The sequence below is a fragment of the Engystomops pustulosus genome, chromosome 3 (genome assembly GCF_040894005.1).
Source record: "Engystomops pustulosus chromosome 3, aEngPut4.maternal, whole genome shotgun sequence".
Taxonomy (NCBI): domain Eukaryota; kingdom Metazoa; phylum Chordata; class Amphibia; order Anura; family Leptodactylidae; genus Engystomops; species Engystomops pustulosus.
Window position 1 is genome coordinate 125,580,597 of NC_092413.1, and position 18,362 is coordinate 125,598,958.

Consider the following 18,362-nt stretch of genomic DNA (forward strand, 5'->3'; position numbering starts at 1 on the left):
CATACCCCTGAGGAAGTCGCCCAGTGTGACGAAACGCGTGGGAAGCCTCATACCCCTGTTTTTCCCTTCACCTGTATGCCTGCCTCTCAGCACCTTAGCGGGTAACTAGCAACTTTGTGCCTTGGTTTACTGCCTTCTGGACTTTTTTTCAAACGTGCTCTGGGGCAGTTTGCTGGTTGTGCACTAGCACTTTAGAAACTGATATCCGTTTGGCACCTTAATACTAGGATATATTTTTTGCCTTATAGACATCTGACCAACATACATTTTGTGCGATTCTGTGTGGTAGGAATGTTTTTGCACCACTGTGTGTTTCTGCAGGTGGTAGTACTGTGTTGACCCACACCACGGTTTCCAGTCATATTCCATGTACATTACATGATTTAAATGCTTTTAAATGTATGTGTCATTCTTCGTTTCTGTTTGGACTTAAATAAAATTTACTTGATTGTTATAGTTGAGCAGTTTTTGGTGCATTCTGTTTTTCTTAGGTGGCGCCAGAGAAAATGACTTTTTCTGCCTGCTCCGACTCTGCTCCGAAAAGGGGCGTCGTTTTGGTAGAGTTTGGCACTGTAAACTGGCGGAAAGTAGACCAAAATAAATTTGGTCTAGCAGGGACACCAAACTGTGTTACTGCACTCAGCTTACACTAGTGTACCTGGAAAAACACTCAACACATAAGGATGTGTGCTGCCTGTCCTAGAGGGGCTCAATTCAGACTGGACAAGCTGTGGAACGAGGTCAGCTACTGATGCTTTGCCGCAGTGGCCATTGCTGCACTCCAGGGCAGGTGCCCAGCCTGTTCTCCAACTGCTAGACACATTTCTGGAGCTCAGAACTGATTTTGGTTCCAGGGGCAGAAAATGGTCTTGGGGCCAGAAACGTATCTGCACAGCTCCACAATATTAAATTTGGATCTCCTTTCCAAGAGCAAGTTGGTATCTAAGCCAGTGCAGTCACCGACAATTTATGTAAATGTCACCCTGTGAGTTTAATGTTCATAACTTCTGTCTCCACGTGTGATTCCTGGCTGGCGCAAACATCAGGGCCTGCCCTATGGGCCTTCCATCTGGGAATCCCTTTATCACGCACACTTCGTAATAAGAAACCACCATCTTATTGCAGCCTCCCCTTCTTCTTGCATCTCCTCGCTGGCCCTGCCTACATGGAAGAGGCCAATTCTACCTGTACCAAGCAACTGTGACCAGACTAGCGCTAGACCATGCTTCAACCAGCCACTCAAGGTAAATCCAGCTGCCCCCACACCATTAGGTCAGGCCCTGGTGGGAGGACGTTTTAAGTGGCATCACAAACGGGATATCTACTTCTGTCCCTAGCTGGCACCATTGAACTGTATCTCATTAAACTGTGTTGCCAAACCTTGCAGCTAAATAGTTTCAGGCCCCCACATCGAACTGATCAAACTCTGTTATCAGACAGTCTGGCACTAACACTGTTAACTCTCGTAAAAATGGAAAAAAGCTCCAGCCAAAAATTGGACAAGGGAATTCACCTGAAGAAGGAGGCCTCCCGTTTCTTCAATAAAAGACCCTGACAATGCGTGAGTTCTATAAAATCAGTCCTCTGGTTTGGTGACCTAGTTTGACCGGCGCAGCAGCTACGGCTTCATCCAGGAGGACAACACTGGACACGAAGCATCCGTGTCCCTCTATAATCTCCAGGCAGGTGTGTGGGTCTGTTTCTCTCTACAGCGGGCCCTAAAATGTACTGGGCTGCTGGTATCACCTGTTTTAAATTCCTTTTTTAAGAATAAATTGGTTTCTCTTAAATATGTTTATTCAAGAGTAAATAGTTTACCTTCATGTAAATGGCATAGTATTTCTAATACTTGCAACATACTATAGTAATAGGATGGGCAGTACATGTATATCATATATTTTACCTTTTAATAATGTAGAATGTTTCACAGCCATTCTTCCAACTAAACATTCTTTCAGCATTGACTCATAGTTAACCCAACGATGAACCTAAGAAAAATAAAAATAATCCCGTATTGTATTAATGTAGAACTTATGAGTAAACAAACAAAACATTTTCATTTTGTCATATATAATACATGTACCCAATAGGTAAAATAACCGATAGCAGTGGTAAAGCGCCAGAATAAAAGATAATGTAAATACAGGCTGTCCACTACTTAAGAACACTCGACTTACATACGACCCCTAGTTACAAACGGACCACTTGATAATTTATTGTACTTTAGTCCTAGGCTACAATAATCAACTATAACAGTTATCAGAGGTGTCTGTAATGAAGCTTTAGTGTTAATATTCATTCTTATGACAACCCAACATTTTTAAAATCCAATTGTCACAGAGACCAAAAAAGTTCTGGCTGGGAATACAATGATAAAATATACAGTTCCGACTTACATACAAACTCAACTTAAGAACAAACCTACAGACCCTATCTTGTATGTAACCCGGGGACTGCCTGTAATGCTACTGTATTTCACCAGGATACTTGTCAAATTCTGTAAGATCTGCTGAAGATGAGCAGTCAGTCTAATGTAAATACACCTTTACAATCAGTCTTTTCACTTACAATAAATATAGGGCTGACAACACACAAACCATACATAATCTGATCCTGTATTCTAACTTTCTATTCATTTCCTCCCAGTTTTACTATCCTATTGTACTGTATGGAAGCAGGGAGAAAATGTAATGGGTTATGAATACAGGATCAGAAAGCATAGGATTTGTTTGTCGTTTGTAACCATGGTGACAATTTCCAATCTGTAGACTTATTCTCTGATTATCTGGTTTTCTGAGAAAGTCTTACTGCCACACTGAAAAAGAAGGGGGCACGAGTCTACTCACAAGAAGAAAAAATAAAACCGATAGAGGATCATGAAGAAGGCGCACCCAAGCTAACATGTTAATGGCTTACAAATATCCATAGGACTAAGGACTTCATATACATTGGGATTTATTGAGAGCAGAACAATTTGGCTGATTATAAAATTAAAGCTGAACTCTGGTTTCCAAGGGTAACAAGCACCGTTTTACCTCAGACATTTCTGAGAAAACTCCCCCATTTTATTTATGATGGCCAAACCAGGCTCTCTACTGACAATAGTCTTCGTATGAGGAGTCTCTGGAGGACATTAGCTAATTTACATACTTTTTCTTCATGATGCGTTGCCTGAAAATAAATTGCCATACACTCACTGGATATGGTCTATGAGAACCACTTCTCTCCCACCTCTGAGAAACGCTAATGTATAGAATTTATGAGAAATAATCTGATGAAATGATGTACAGCAAGAGGCACTTCTGTAAATAACTACACATTAGAATTCTTGCTTTTGGCTATGACATACTAACCTTTCCATTTCAATCTTTATAGAAAAGGAACATTGTTCAGGAGTAGATGCCCTCCCTCCTACGCAGTGTATTCCAGTTGCAGAAAGGTTACAATGGTCACATTTTTATTTCTGTATATAATTTACAAAGGTTGTAAAATATTTACACCTTAGCACTGTGGATTTCTTGAAGAAATTCAAGACATACTAGTCACAAGAAAGCTAGTCAAATAAATGCTGCAAAACTCTTACTGCCCTTACCTGTTTATACAGTTTTCTCTTCTTGCAAAGGACACAGGTAGCGTGCACCGTTTTTTTTAAGGAAGAGGGATTTATTGAGGTTCTGTTTAGATGCACAGCTATGCTTCTTTGCAGCAGGTGTCAATATGATTATCTACAATCTTAAAATCTCATCTTGAACTCAAATGTTGATTTGATTGACTATGACTTCTTCTCATTATAGGAGTGAATGCGAAAATGCCTTTAATTATCAAATGAACAATTGCTAACAGTGTATTGAAAATGGTAGTACTGGCTTTCTAGTCTCATACAGGAACACCTGTTAAGCAATCATTTACTCCCTTAATTAACAAATCACAAAACCATTGTAAGCAGAAGTCATTACAGAAGGAAGTCAATGCTCTCAGAAGATACAGCTCTCTGAAAATTTTCATCTTATAAATAATGTTCCTATTCACCTCAATTCACCCTCCCATGAATAGGTTTTGCCAGGATTACTGGTACTTTAACCCCCTTGCACTCCACAATGTTATACCATAGTACATCATGGTGTGGTAGGGGTTGTAATATAGAGATCTCACAGGCTTAGCTGTTTCCGTACAGGGCTTTATCCAGGTCTGTGTCAACAATCGGTGAGGTGTCCCACCACCCGGGGAGCCAATCAGGTGGAGGACACACGATTATCACCTTCTCTGCATCAAGGATTATAAAATATGATTCTAAAGTAATGGTATGACAAGCTGAGGCTTCATTCAGTTTGTATAAACAGGTGACTACTGCAGACAGAAGTGCTCAGTGCGCTGGGATGCTGCCAAATCAATCACCTGTTCAGAGCAGTACAGTATTTCACCTCCTGAACAACCAGCCTGTGCTGCCCTGAACAGGGATCAGGGGGCGAGACCATGTTTATTCATCACAGCACTGCTTTGACAAAGGGAAATATGCATTATTTCTTGCCCCATCCTGGAAAACGTAATTGTATATTTCCCAGAGTCCCCTAGTTGTGCATAAATGGCTATAAGTCTCCACACACCTACATAGCGGCCTTAATTGGCAAAGTCTCAATAAGGAAGTTTTCCTCCAGTAAAGTCCAAGAGTATCTGCACACACAACTTCTGCAGCGTAATACAGTAGCAGTGTGGAGTATGGAATTGATGACAACTTCATTGCAGAAATAATCTGCAGCAAAAACACCTTTCCACAGCAGATTTTTAATCCGCATCTTAAACCTACTTGAGATACCAGATGGTGGTTGGTTTCTGATGGTTCGGAATGGTTGAAGGATAACCACTGGGGCTATGTGTGTAGATTGCCTAAGGTATGTTCACTCAGTTTCCTCAAGTGGATATTGAAGTGGTCTTCAATCATATCCCCTTAACGACCAGGCACATTTTAGTTTTTGCATTTACATTTTTCACTTCCCACTTTTTTATTTTTCCATATAAAGAGCTGTGTGAGGGCTTGTTTTGTGTGTAACAAATTGCACTTCGTAGTGATGGTATTAAACCCTTTCACAGTCACTGATGAATGTATCCGTCAGTGAGTTATGGAGGGTGCATGAAGAGGGCTCAGGGGCTGAACCCTCTTCAAACAGAGATGGGGTTTGATGCTTATTGCAGCGGATGTTAACTCCTTGCTTGCCGTCGATTTGATACAAGTTGTTGAGTACAATCATACAAAATTGAATGAATAAAATTATGCTGTGACTTTACCTGATCAAAAAGCTGAGTGCCATCTATTCCAGCGGCTTTCATGAGCTCCTCCTCACCCCCAGGATGGTATTCCATGTAAGGTGTGACATTATATACCAATCCTAAAACCAAAAGAGGATTACAAATATTAATGCACAGAAGTTATTTAAACACAACCTATAAAGTAGAAATCTGCTGCCAGTAGTAACCAAAACCTGCAGATACAAAATACCTATATACATAGTAAAATATAGTGAAGAATGCAATCAATAAGCCAGGGTGCAAACTGCCATGACTGTCATGAAATGACTACTGTATATAAACCTCTCAACCAACAGTCCAAAAAACATGGTCCAAATACAAATGTTCTTACTGGGTAAAAAAGATTGCTTTATTAATCAAAATTCATTAAAATGCAAATGTGTGAATACAGAAAGAGGAGCACAATATACACCATGCAGTGAGTCCATATACTTGTATACATATAATTAAGTTAAGTGCAGGACGAGACAAAGCATGCATGAATAAGTGCACACAATAAGAAAGCCAGCTCACAGATCCACAATTGTCAAGATAATATTTATGACATAATACACAGTAATAACAATATACCTACACAGTTGTTTAATCTGTTGTGTTTTAGTAAACATAATACCATTTTTTAAGGGGTTGATCAGTTGACACGCTTAGATGGGTTAAAAACGATAAGAAAGCTATACACATCTTACTGATGCCCTCTCTCTCCCATTTTATGATCATTACATAGTCTAAGGGAAATGAATAACCTAAACTTTACAACTAGTGGGTTTCCATGAAAAGGTGGAAGAGCAGTGCCCTAATGAGTATTTTGATAATTGGTTGCTAGATATGCATCCCCGAGATCATATGACACCACCGATTACTGTGGAAAGAATGCGTCACCGCCAGGTCGTCAGCCCCCTTCAGTGCTGTTTAAAGTAGACCAGTCACCAGAATTTTGCCACCCTGACTAACAATGTCTGCTGATGTCTGTGTTACAAGTCCTCCTTATTTCACTTTAAATTAGCTTCCAGTGAGGCACTGCACCTTAATTACAGCCATTTTTCAGATATGCCAATTAGCTTTCCTGACTCCTGTCTTCTTGTACTTAGGGACTTTTTGCTAACATTCAACTACAGACATACCATATATGCCTTGAGTATAAGCTTAGTTTTTCAACACGGCTTATACTCGAATCTATTTAAAAAAAAAAAAAAAGTTACTCACCTTCCAACGCTCCATATACTAGGGACAGGGGGCTGCTGGCTGTATACTCGGGACAGGGGGCTACTGGCTGTATACTTGGGACAGGGGGCTGCAGGATGTATACTAGGGACAGGGGGCTGCAGGATATATACTAGGGACAGGAGTCTGTAGGATGTATACTAGGGACAGGAGGCTGTAGGATGTATACTAGGGACTGGGGGCTGCAGGATGTATACTAGGGACTGGGGGCTGCAGGATGTATACTAGGGACTGGGGGCTGCAGGATGTATACTAGGGACAGAGGGCTGCAGGCTATATACTGGGGGCAGGGGCTGCAGGTTGTATACTGGGGGGCATGCACTGGCTGGCTATATGCTAGGGGCAGGCTGGGACCAATGCATTTCCTACCCTCGGCTAATACTTGAGTCAATAGTTTTTTCCAGTTTTTTGTGTTAAAATTATGGATCTCGGCTTATACTCTATAATATATACGGTATAAACCTCTATTTACTATTTATAGGAAATATTGTGTAATTTTTTTTTACACGATGGCTTGTGGTACATTCATTTCTTGTGGCCAGAGTGACATCATCTTAGGCTACATTCACATGACCGTGTGCCCGCCGTACCGTAGCACGTTGGGTGCGCGGTACGGCGGGAAACATGGCGCATGGCGCCGTATTACAGGAAAAGATAGGACATGTCCCATCTTTTCCCCAGGTACAGAAAGCTACAGTGCTTCACCCTATTATGCGTTTCCATTCGGACATATAAGCATGGGAAACCGTAACTGTGGGATCTGGGTGTAAAAGCATAAGATAAATGTCAGAGATGAGCCCAGAAATATCTGTGGTAGTTTTACAGAAGTATTCAAAAGGAATGGGATTGGAGACTGTGCCGGAGCCCCCTAGGGCAGTGGTGGCAAACCTATGGCACGGGTACCAGAGGTGGCACTCAGGGCCCTCTTTGTGGGCATCCAGGTCACGTTGCCCCAGCACAGAATGTCAACTGACTAGACCAGGTAGCTGCTCTACAGATTTCATCTAATGAGGCACCACTTTTTTCAGCCCATGAGACCACAATTCCTCTAATTGAGTGGGCCTTAATAGTCCCTGGAATGTCCATATCCTTAGCATCATAAGCTGCTTTGATGGTGGTTCGAATCCATCTGGCAATGGATGCCTTAAAGGCTTTTTTTGCTTCTGTTTTTCCCCTTGAATTGCAGCAGAATATTGACATCTTTCCTCCATGGTTTGGTGATATCCATGTAATGAAGAAGGTATCTTCTTATGTCTAGCGCATGCCATGCAGCTTCTTTGGCATTCTTTGGATTCTGACCAAAGGAAGGTAGAACAATCTCCTGATTATGATGGAAGCTTGAGGAAACTTTTGGAGTAAAAGTCTTGTCAAGTGTTAGAATCACTCTATCATCATATATTTTAACCCCTTAACGACTTGTTAGTGACGGTATTTAATATATTTAATATGCTGTGTACTGCAAAGTGGGAAAAAAATTCCAAATGCAGTGAAAATGGTGAAAAAACGCATTTGCAGCTTTCACTGTGCGCCACAAATGACATGTCTACATTATTCTTTGGGTCGGTGCGATCAGGGGGAAAACAAATTTGTATAGGTTTTATAATGTTTTGATACATTTACAAAAATTAAAACCTACTGTACAGAATTTTTTTTTACATTTTGCCATCTTCTGGAGCCAATAACTTTTTCATACTTGTGTAGGTGTAGGGAGCTGTGGGTGGTGTCATTTTTTGCGACTTTTGATGGTGTTTTCCTTGCTATAATTTTTAGGACTGTGCAATGTTTTGATCATCTTTTATTGATTTTTTTATATTTTTTAAAATGGCAAAAAGTGCCATTTTCGACTTTGGGCACTATTTAAAAACAGTTATTATATTTTGATAGATTGGGCATTTTTGGACGTGGCGATACCTAATGTGTTTATGATTTTTACTGTTTATTAATATTTATATCAGTTCTAGGGAAATGGGGGTGATTTAAATTTTTAACATAGGTCAGTTTTAGATGGTTTTAAATTGTGTGCCTTTGTATTAGTGCTCATCACTTGGTGAGCCTTCCTGATTGGAGGCAGGCGATCATCTCGGGACTTAAAAGGTAGGCTCCACAGTTTAGGAGGCACTGACCCCTGAGGAAAATGCAGATTTGCAATGTAACGCTTGGGGTGCCTCAGGCCACGGGTCTGTGACCATGCAGCTCCTCTTACCATGGACTCTCTACTAAGCAAGCTTAGGTGCATGGTTTCGGTTGTGGCTTGAACACTGGTGATTCCCTTATAAGCACACTCACTTTGGTATTTGTTTATTATATTTCATACGTGTTTTCCGGGACTGTATCAGGCTATTGCTTTTATTGTGTAATGTTTACCCATTTGAGGAGATAGCATTCATATACCTTTTTGTGCTGACTTGTGGCCGTGTGTGGTTCTCTGTGATTAGCTTTGAACCACAAGGTTTTGTTGATGTAAGCGTACATCTTTTAAGTGTTTTTAACCTCTGTGTGACAATGTCCTTCATTTTTTGTATATTGCAATAAAGTCTTTGATTTTTCAGCCTACACACACTAGCCTTTCCTTGCTTTTTGGTTCAATTTAATATTTAGTGTGTTGGCTTTGATATACTATTTATTACTGGACAACTCTCCACCTTTTTGTTGTATTCATTGGCCTTTTTTTTATTAGTAGCGCCATAATGTAACATTCAGCTGTTCATAACAATTTAAGTAAGAGCGTTGTAATGAAAATATAAATAATGGAAATATGGAGTGAAATAAAAACTATATTCAGCAATGTGTGTTTGTTTTACATTTTCCATACAACTTTCTGGGTCGCTGTATTTTTATGTTGCCACATCAGGAGGATTTATGTGCATCCTTTCCCTCTGTTAGGTAAAAAAAGACTGCTCAATATATGACAACTCTGATCTCTGATTGTTCTGGGTAGGAGACGGTCCATCACATGAACATTAATTCATATTATTACCCTACAACATTTGAGGAGCTCTTCTGTGCCTCTTACAGATTTTTTCTGCAGACTGCTGCGTTAAAAAGCTGGAGGGGAGTGGAACACTTTAGGAGACTCTATAGGAGAATCTGTTCTTTCACATGAACCTAGGTGCCATGGATATGGAAATATTAACTGTTAAGTGACAATCGAGAGTAATATACATATACAAAAATCACAAATTAAATAGTCACCTTAAAAGTGAATATCTCCGGATGTCTGGCACCTACAATTTCAGATTTATAATAAAAAGGAGATGTTCCTCTTAGGTGCTAGGGATCCAAAGTTGTAGTCCTCTGAAGGGCACCACCCACAGGGATCCAAACTTATGGCTCCTACTATCAAAGGCATATAAGAAATTTCCTTTGCAGGGAAAGGGTTAAGGTACAGCAGAGCAGAGTTCTTGAGTGTCTCTATCTCAGCTGTACAAGGCTTTTTCTTTTGCGGAACCAGTTAACAGTTTCCTTTACACCAGTTTTGAAACAGTTAGATCTTTTGTTCATTTTTTATTTACATTTTATAGGTGTTAAAATAGTGCCCATTAAGCCACAGATCGCACCGATCGCAGCTATTAACTCTTCCAATGCCGCCGGATATAAAAGACCAGCGTCTTGGATCTTGGCCATCTTGGATCCTATCGTCGGTTATTGCAAATATAAAAACGGTTATTGCCGGCGGTGAACCACATAATGAAAAATAGAAGATGGCAAATTTTTTTTTTCTTTTTCGTATACAATCTTTTAACTTCTGAAAATGTTTTAAAACGCAACAAAACCAGCATAAATTTGATTTCACTGTGATCGTAGCGAACCAAAGAATAAAGTAGAGGTGTTATTTGTAGCGCACTGTGAAAGTCGTAAAGACTGAGCCCACAAGAACATGACGCAAACACGATTTTTTTCCCCACATTTGGAATTTTTTTCCAGCTTTCTAGTAGACGGCATGGAATAATAAATAGACAGAGAAGTAAAATTTGTTACGGACAAGATAAGCCCTCTTACAGCTCTGTACACGGAAAAATGAAGACATTATGGATTTTTGAAGGTGAAGAGCAAGAAATGAGTGAAAAAACCCTGCGTCCTTAAGAGGTTAAAAAAATTCCGAAAACATAAAGTTGAGATATGGTAAATGTTAGTAAGTAAATAATGTTGGTGGTAAAAGGGAAGAAAATTAAAAATTTTGAAAATGAAGAATTTCTAAAAAAAAAATTGACAAATTTCAGGTTTTTTTTAAATAAATAAACGCAAAACCGGTCTCAAAATCATTTTGGTAAGTTAAAGTGTTCAAAAGTTATAACTATATAAAGCAACGCATGCCAGATTACAAAAAAAAGAGGCTGAGCCTTAACATACAAACTGGCTACGTCCTTAAGGGGTTAAACATTGCAGTTACTCCATTCATAATAATAATCTTTATTTTTATAGCACCATCACATAATGTAGCGTTTTACAAATTTATACAGGTATATCCAGTGTACGGTTGAAGATATATGAAAATTTTGGTACCTTTTTCGGTTTTTAACCCCCGAAAGAAGGCTCATTTTAGGCTTAATTTTTCCATGTACAGAGCTGTGTGAGGGCTTATTTTCTGCATAACAAATTTAACTTCTCAATAACATTATGTATTATTCCATCCCGTCTTCAGGGAAGCTAGAATAAAATTCCAAATGTGGCGAAATTGGTAAATAAACCACATTTGCGACATTTTCTTGTGGGCTTAGTTTTTATGCCTTCGGTTACAATTACAGTGATACCAAATTTTTACAGGTTTTATTGTGTTGTAATATACACTCACCGGCCACTTTATTAGGTACACCATGCTAGTAACGGGTTGCCGCAGATTTGTCGGCTGCACATCCATGATGCGAATCTCCCGTTCCACCACATCCCAAAGATGCTCTATTGGATTGAGATCTGGTGACTGTGGAGGCCATTTGAGTACAGTGAACTCATTGTCATGTTCAAGACACCAGTCTGAGATGATTCCAGCTTTATGACATGGCGCATTATCCTGCTGAAAGTAGCCATCAGATGTTGGGTACATTGTGGTCATAAAGGGATGGACATGGTCAGCAACAATACTCAGGTAGGCTGTGGCGTTGCAACGATGCTCAATTGGTACAAAAAAAAAATGGTTTTATAATGTTCTGACGCTAATAACTTTTCCATACGTACGGAGATGGTGAACGGAACTGTGTGAGATGTAATTTTTTTTACGTTTGCATTGCTACTATATGGAGGACTATGTGACCTTTTGATCACTTTTTATAAAATTTTTGATAGATTGGGCATTTTGGGACACGATGATACCTAACAGGTGTTTTATTTTTACTGTTCATTTAGATTCATAGCAGTTCTAGGGAAAGGGGGGTGATTTGTGTTTTTAAATTTTTATTTTTGTTTTAACTTTTTTAAAAATTGTTTTTGTTTTTTTTTACTATTTCTTATACTCTCTAGGGTACTTTAACCCTATATGATTTGATTGTTTCTGCCATATACTACAATACTACTATATTGCAGTTTTTACATAGATTTCATTACAATGTGCCACTGGCTAATTGTGACGAATCTTCCGAAACCATGCAGCCTCAGGTTTGACGAAGACCAAGGGTGTCATGGCAACCAATGCCCCCCCCCCCCCCTATGACATCAGGTGATCTCAGCAAAGATGGTGGCGCCCATGTTTTGGCGTCTTCGGCAGTGTCAATCATGAAGTTGATACCTGCGATAGGTGCTAGCACTGACGCTGGTGTTAGCGATGCATGTTTGCTACAATATGCAATATGAGCCCTCTTCATACATCCTTGACAGCTGATGGATATATCTGTCAATGAGCGTGAAGGGATTAAAGATGCAACGGTTCAATACCAGTATTATTTGTGTTTTGATGCTGAGCACATGATCACTGCTCCACCAATCAGAGACAAGGCAGTACATGCTGTGTGTGAGCATTAGGGCAAGGAGTGGAGACAGGAGTAGGCAGATTCTGTGCTGTGGCGCTTGAGTTAGTGGCAAGTCTGTGTTCTCCTGCATTCAGTACGTCTGCCCTCATCTCATAGCCCACAGACCTCTTTAACCCACTCAGCCCGTGAAGAAGCTGTGGCCATGTTTCCGGCTTCGCGGTTATATCAGTGCAGACTCCAAAGCTCTGAAAAACAGCTGCAGGAGAATTTTAACCCACTCAGCCCCAGTCCCAGAACGGAGGCCCGCGGCTGAGCAGCCCCAGCTCTGAGACCGGTGCTACTGCACATGCGCAGTAGCCGGCTTGTCGGACGAGGGCCCGCAGCTACGAGGAGCTGCGCACCGCACACAACAGGGTAGGAGGAGTAATGTGGCTACTGGGGCGTGGAGTAGCCGCGCTGTGTAGCCTCGTGCCCAGCTACTCCACGCCCCAGTAGCCGCATAACTAAATTTACATATTAGTTCAATAAAGTTTGCCAAAAGTTAGCGGGGACATGAGGATTAGCTCTAAAAAGAGCTATCCTCACGTCCCTTACATCCACCTACCACCCGATCTACCTTTATAGGTAGAAACGTGGTGTAGGTTCCCTTTAAGGATAAATTGCCAATTAAGGGCGTCTTATAGGCGTGTGGAGACTTAAAGTCATAGACGCTCCACTAGGGAATTCTGGGAAGTATGCAAATACGTTTTACAAGGTGTTAAATGGAAAACAATGCCTCCTTTCGGGACCTTGAAAGGCAGCCCCCTTAACACCAAGTAGGACCTACAAGAAGTCTAATAACATGATGTGGGATTAAGCCAAACTAGTATATCTATTCCAGAAGGAACAGACTCCCAAATGTAGACAGTGCTGTTTTGACCTGGTTGGGTCTCCTCAACCACTGGAAACTGGTTTGGCTGGTTTCCTTACCAAGAGCCTTTGATATCATTGATGAATTTGGCTTATTCCCAGGTGAACTGGACCAAATCAGTTTACATTCCACTGGGTACTTCCCCATGGCAAGGCCCCGCTCATATATCAGGACTAGAGTTAGTCACTTCCTTCCCATATTTAGGAATAATCAGGCTGTATAAATTTATTTAAGATGAAAATCTCCCCAACTGTCTCTATTTTCTCCAGCACTCTGCGCTTTCTGTTCCCAAAAAGTTTTTCAAAGAACCGCATTCCTGCAGAGGCGCATTTTTATTATCTAAAAATCTATGTCAAAACTTGCGACCCTGCAATGTGCAAAACACAAGCTGGTATGGCTCTCAGATTTTCATTTGAACTACCATATATACATGAGTACAGGCAGTCCCTTGGTTACGTACAAGATAGGTTCTGGAGGTTTGTTCTTAATTTGAATTTGTATGTAAGTCGGAACTGTATATTTTATAATTGTAACCTCAGGCAAGTGTTTTTTTTGGGCTCTGTAACAATTGGATTTAAAAAATGTTGGATTGTCATAAGAACCAGGATTAACACTAAAGCTTCATTACAGACACCTTTGATAATTGTTATAACTGTTTATTGTAGCCTAAGGCTAAATAACAGGAAATTACCAATTACCAGAGGTCCGTTTGTAACTAGGGGTCGTATGTAAGTCGGGTGTTTCTAAGTAGGGGACCACCTGTATAGCCAAAGACAGCCAGCACACACAATATGATGACAGCAGTGGGTGAAGTCGCAGCTTGTGCAACGGAGGGCAGGGGGTGGCTGTTTACAGGGAAGGGGGCTGGCTATATACAGGGGCAGGGGGCTGGCTATATACTGAGGCAGGGGCTGCTGGATATATACTGGGGGCAGGGTTTGAGTATAAGCAGAGTTTGGGTTTTTCAGCACATTTTTTGTTTCCCATGTGAGGGCTTATTTTTTCCAGGATTAGATTATTTCTTCAGGGACTGTTTTGAGTAACATGATAGATTTATTTTACAGGTCAGTACGATTGTGGCAATACCAAATTTCTATATTTTTGCTTATGTTTTACTAATTTTGTAAAATAAAACCTAATGTGGGGAAAAAAAATCCATAATTTTTGCATCACCATTTTCCAAGTGGCATACCTCTTTTAATTAATGGTCTATAGAGCTGGTTGAGAGTTTTGTTTTTTTCTTGTTGTACTTCACAACAGTATCATTTTTGTATTGATACTTTTTTTGATCACTTTTTATTGCATTTTGTGTGGGACAATATAGATAAAAATCATAATTTTTGGTAGTTTTTCTTAAAAAAAAAAAATGTTTACGCCGTTCATCATGTGGGTGTGCGTATATAAGCAATAATATTGTGGTGTCCTATATAGGTTAAACACAACGGAAAAATTGTTATATTTAATACACAAAGGTAGGGCCCTAACGTCCCGTGTTTAAAACCGCTGGATCCAAACATATACGTTTACTGTTATTTTATATAATGTTATTGGATACTTACTATTAAATGATAGCATATATGGTTATATATGATCTAAATTTTGCTTACCTGAAAATTTCTTTTCCTCGAAGTCCAAAGGCAGCACTGATGGGTAAGAGTCTGGAGTCCTAATTATGACAGAAGAACACAATAACAATGTTAATTAACAATAAATCAATTAACCGACTGCCCTATAAGTATCCTAGGAGTCAAGGAAGAGGCGTGTTTTATGCAGCAAAAAAATTATTTTATTGGGAGGGAATATAATAGTGCTGCCTTTGGACTTCGAGGAAAAGAAATTTTCAGGTAAGCAAAATTTAGATCTTCCTCTCGTCCTACAGGCAGCACTGATGGGATTTAGGTAGCAAATCAAAGGGGGGGACAAATTTTCGAAGCCACTGTAGATAGCACCGATACGCCAAAGGCTGAGCCAGCTGAGGAGACATCCAGCCTGTAATGTTTAGCAAAAGTATTAGAAGAAGTCCAAGAAGCTGCTTGACAGATCTGATCTATAGAGAGCATTGCATACTCTGCCCAGGAAGTAGCAGTAGATCTTGTAGAATGAGCCCTAATCTGTAAAGGTGAAGGTTGTCCCAAGGCTCTGTAAGCCATAGAAATACTCTGCTTTATCCATCGAGAGAGAGAGGCTGCAGAGGCCTTCATCCCTTTTCTTGGACCTTGAAATTGGAGAAACAGAGATTCACATTTTCTAAAAGATTTTGTCTTCTCTAGATAAGTCAAGACGGATCTTCTAACATCCAGAAGATGCAGAACTTGCTGATGAGCATTAGCAGGAGTTGGACACAAAGCTGGAAGATAATATTCCTGATTTAAATTAGAAACTGAGGCCACTTTAGGAATAAACGATGGAACTGTTCTTAGTATGATGCAGTCTGGTCTTATCTGTAAGTATGGCTCTTTGCAGGATAAGGCTTGCAGCTCTGAAATTCTTCTAGCAGTGGAAACGGCAACTAAAAAGAAGGTCTTCCACGATAAACATTTGAGAGAAGCTTCCTGTATAGGCTCAAAGGGAGGTTCTGTGAGATGATGTAGGACCAAGGCAAGATCCCACTGAGGACATGGTGGCCTAATAGGAGGTTTGATGTTCCTTAAAGCCTTGAAGAATCTCCGTACTAAATGATTAGATGAGAATCTATTGTTATTTAAAGCATTGATTGCAGCAAACTGAAGCTTCAAGGTAGCAGGTTTTAAACCTTTATCAAGGCCATCCTGTAGAAAAGTAAGAATATCTGAGACTGAAGGTTCAGATACAGAATTATCTGAACACCAGGATGTGAAGACTTTCCAAACTCTACCATAGGACTTAATGGTCGCTGGTCTTCTAGCTGACAACAATGTCTTTATAACTCTGGATGAAAGACCTAGACCTGTTAGGGTCTTCTTCTCAATCTCCAGGCCGTAAGCTGTAGCTTCTGTGGTGATGGATGGAAAAACCCCATCTGTTCCAAGAGATGTGGAACTGCAGGAAGTTTCCAATATTCGCCCTTGGACAACCTCATTACAAGAGGAAACCATACTCTGCGTGGCCAAAATGGTAGGATCAGAATTGCATTCGGTTTCTCTTCTTTGATTTTGTAAAGTATCCTCTGAATGAGCGGTATCGGAGGAAATATGTAAATGAACAGGTTGGTCCAGGGAAGAGACAGGGCATCCACTGCATAGGGTTGGTCTGACCTGTAAAGAGAGCAAAACATTGGCAACTTCGAGTTCTGTTTGGTCGCCATCATGTCTATTCGTGGACAACCGAACCGACTGACAATCTGTTGGAAGATAACACTGTTCAGGGACCATTCCCCTGGTCTTAGTTGAGAGCGGCTTAAAATGTCTGCCCGAGTGTTCAGAGACCCTCGAATGTGGACTGCTGACAGACTCTGAAGGTTTTCCTCGGCCCAGGAGATAATCTTTTGACACAGTTTGATGAGGGGTGTGCTCCTGGTACCCCCTTGCTTGTTTATGTAATAAACACATGACAGATTGTCGGTCTGTACCTTCACATGCTGTTTTTTCAGATGGGTCTGAAAGAATTTCAGGGCTAAATAAATGGCTTTCAATTCTCTTTGATTTGAGGACAGAGTCCTGTCTGTGGAATTCCATTTGTCCTGAACCCAGAGATTGCCGAGGTGGGCCCCCCAACCTGAGGATGAGGCATCGGTTGTCAGGATCTGGGGTTGAACAAAACGTAAAGATCTGCCGGACGCCAAATTCTTCCTCAACCACCAACCGAGGCTGACTCTGGTCTGAGGAGTTAGTACAATCGGTTTGTCGAATCCTGCTGGAGATTTGTTCCAAACAGCCAGAATGTTGAGTTGTAGCTGTCTGAAATGTGCCTTTGCCCAAGGAACTGCTTCTATTATTGAAGTCATCAGACCCAGGACCCTCATGGCTGTTCTGACCGTTGTGCATCTTGTCTTGATAAGGTAGTGCACGGACTGCTTGATTTTCAAGATTCTCTCCTGAGGAAGATGAATAGTCATACTGCACGAGTCGAGAATATACCCCAGGAACTGAATTCTGGTTGTTGGAATAAGAAGGGATTTTTCCCAATTGATTAGGAAACCCAGTTGTTGTAGAAGATCGATTGTCATCTGAAGATGAAGTTTCAAGAGAGATTGATTCTCTGCTATGATCAGCCAGTCGTCCAAATAGGGCACGATCTGTATCCCCCGAAGTCTCAGTGCAGCCGCCAGAACTATGGTGGTCTTGGTGAAGACGCGAGGGGCTGATGTAATGCCGAATGGCAGACAGGTGAACTGGTAGTGAAGAGTTCTTGAATTGGTCACAATTGCTATTCTCAGATATTTTCTGTGACCTCTCCTGATGGGAATGTGGAGATAAGCATCGGCCAGGTCTATTTTGGCCATGTAGTTGCTTTGCTGTAGAATGGCGGTGGCCGATTTTATGGAGTCCATCTTGAATGCAATTTTGGTCAAGAATTTGTTTAGATAGCGGAGGTCTATAATTAATCTCCACCTGTTGTTTGGCTTTGGTACAGCAAATATGGCGGAGTACACTCCTTTTCCTCTTTCTGACAAAGGGACTTCTTCTAGAGCTCTTTTTTGGATAAATTCGTGCAACAAGGGAAGGATCTGAGATTTTTCGATTTTTGTACTCAAAAATCTTTCTGGCGGAATCTTGTCGAATTCCAAAGCGTAACCGTTTTTTACTGTGGACAGTACCCAAGCATCGGATGTGATGTCTGTCCATAAGTGAGCGAAGTCTGCCACCCTTGCACCTACTGGAGACAGACCTGGCATGGCGTCAGAAGTCAGGCTTCTCGTTTTTTTTACTGTGGAATACAGTTCTGTCTTTAGACTTCTGAACTCCTCTACGTCGGTTACGAAATGCACGAAAAGGTCTTTCTGGTCTTGCTTTTCTAGGTGGAAAGCTCGGTTTTTTGGAGGTACTGGCTACTTGTGGAAAAGAGTTCCCCTTATCTTCACTAAGATTCTTCAACACCTCCTTCAGGTC

The 18,362-nt window shown here is 40.8% G+C and overlaps 1 protein-coding gene across 2 annotated transcripts in view; it reads right to left on the minus strand.

Annotated features, from left to right (window-relative positions):
* The window catches only part of CYB5R4 (cytochrome b5 reductase 4), a 142,554-nt gene that overhangs the window by 63,015 nt on the left and 61,177 nt on the right, over positions 1-18,362 (minus strand). For both annotated transcript variants that reach the window (XM_072142027.1, XM_072142026.1), the window contains 2 exons: positions 5,284-5,384; positions 1,904-1,988 (listed from right to left, as the gene is read on the minus strand). In XM_072142027.1, coding sequence (XP_071998128.1) covers positions 1,904-1,988; positions 5,284-5,358 — 160 coding nt within the window. In that variant the 5' untranslated portion in view covers positions 5,359-5,384. The remainder of the gene's footprint in view (positions 1-1,903; positions 1,989-5,283; positions 5,385-18,362) is intronic.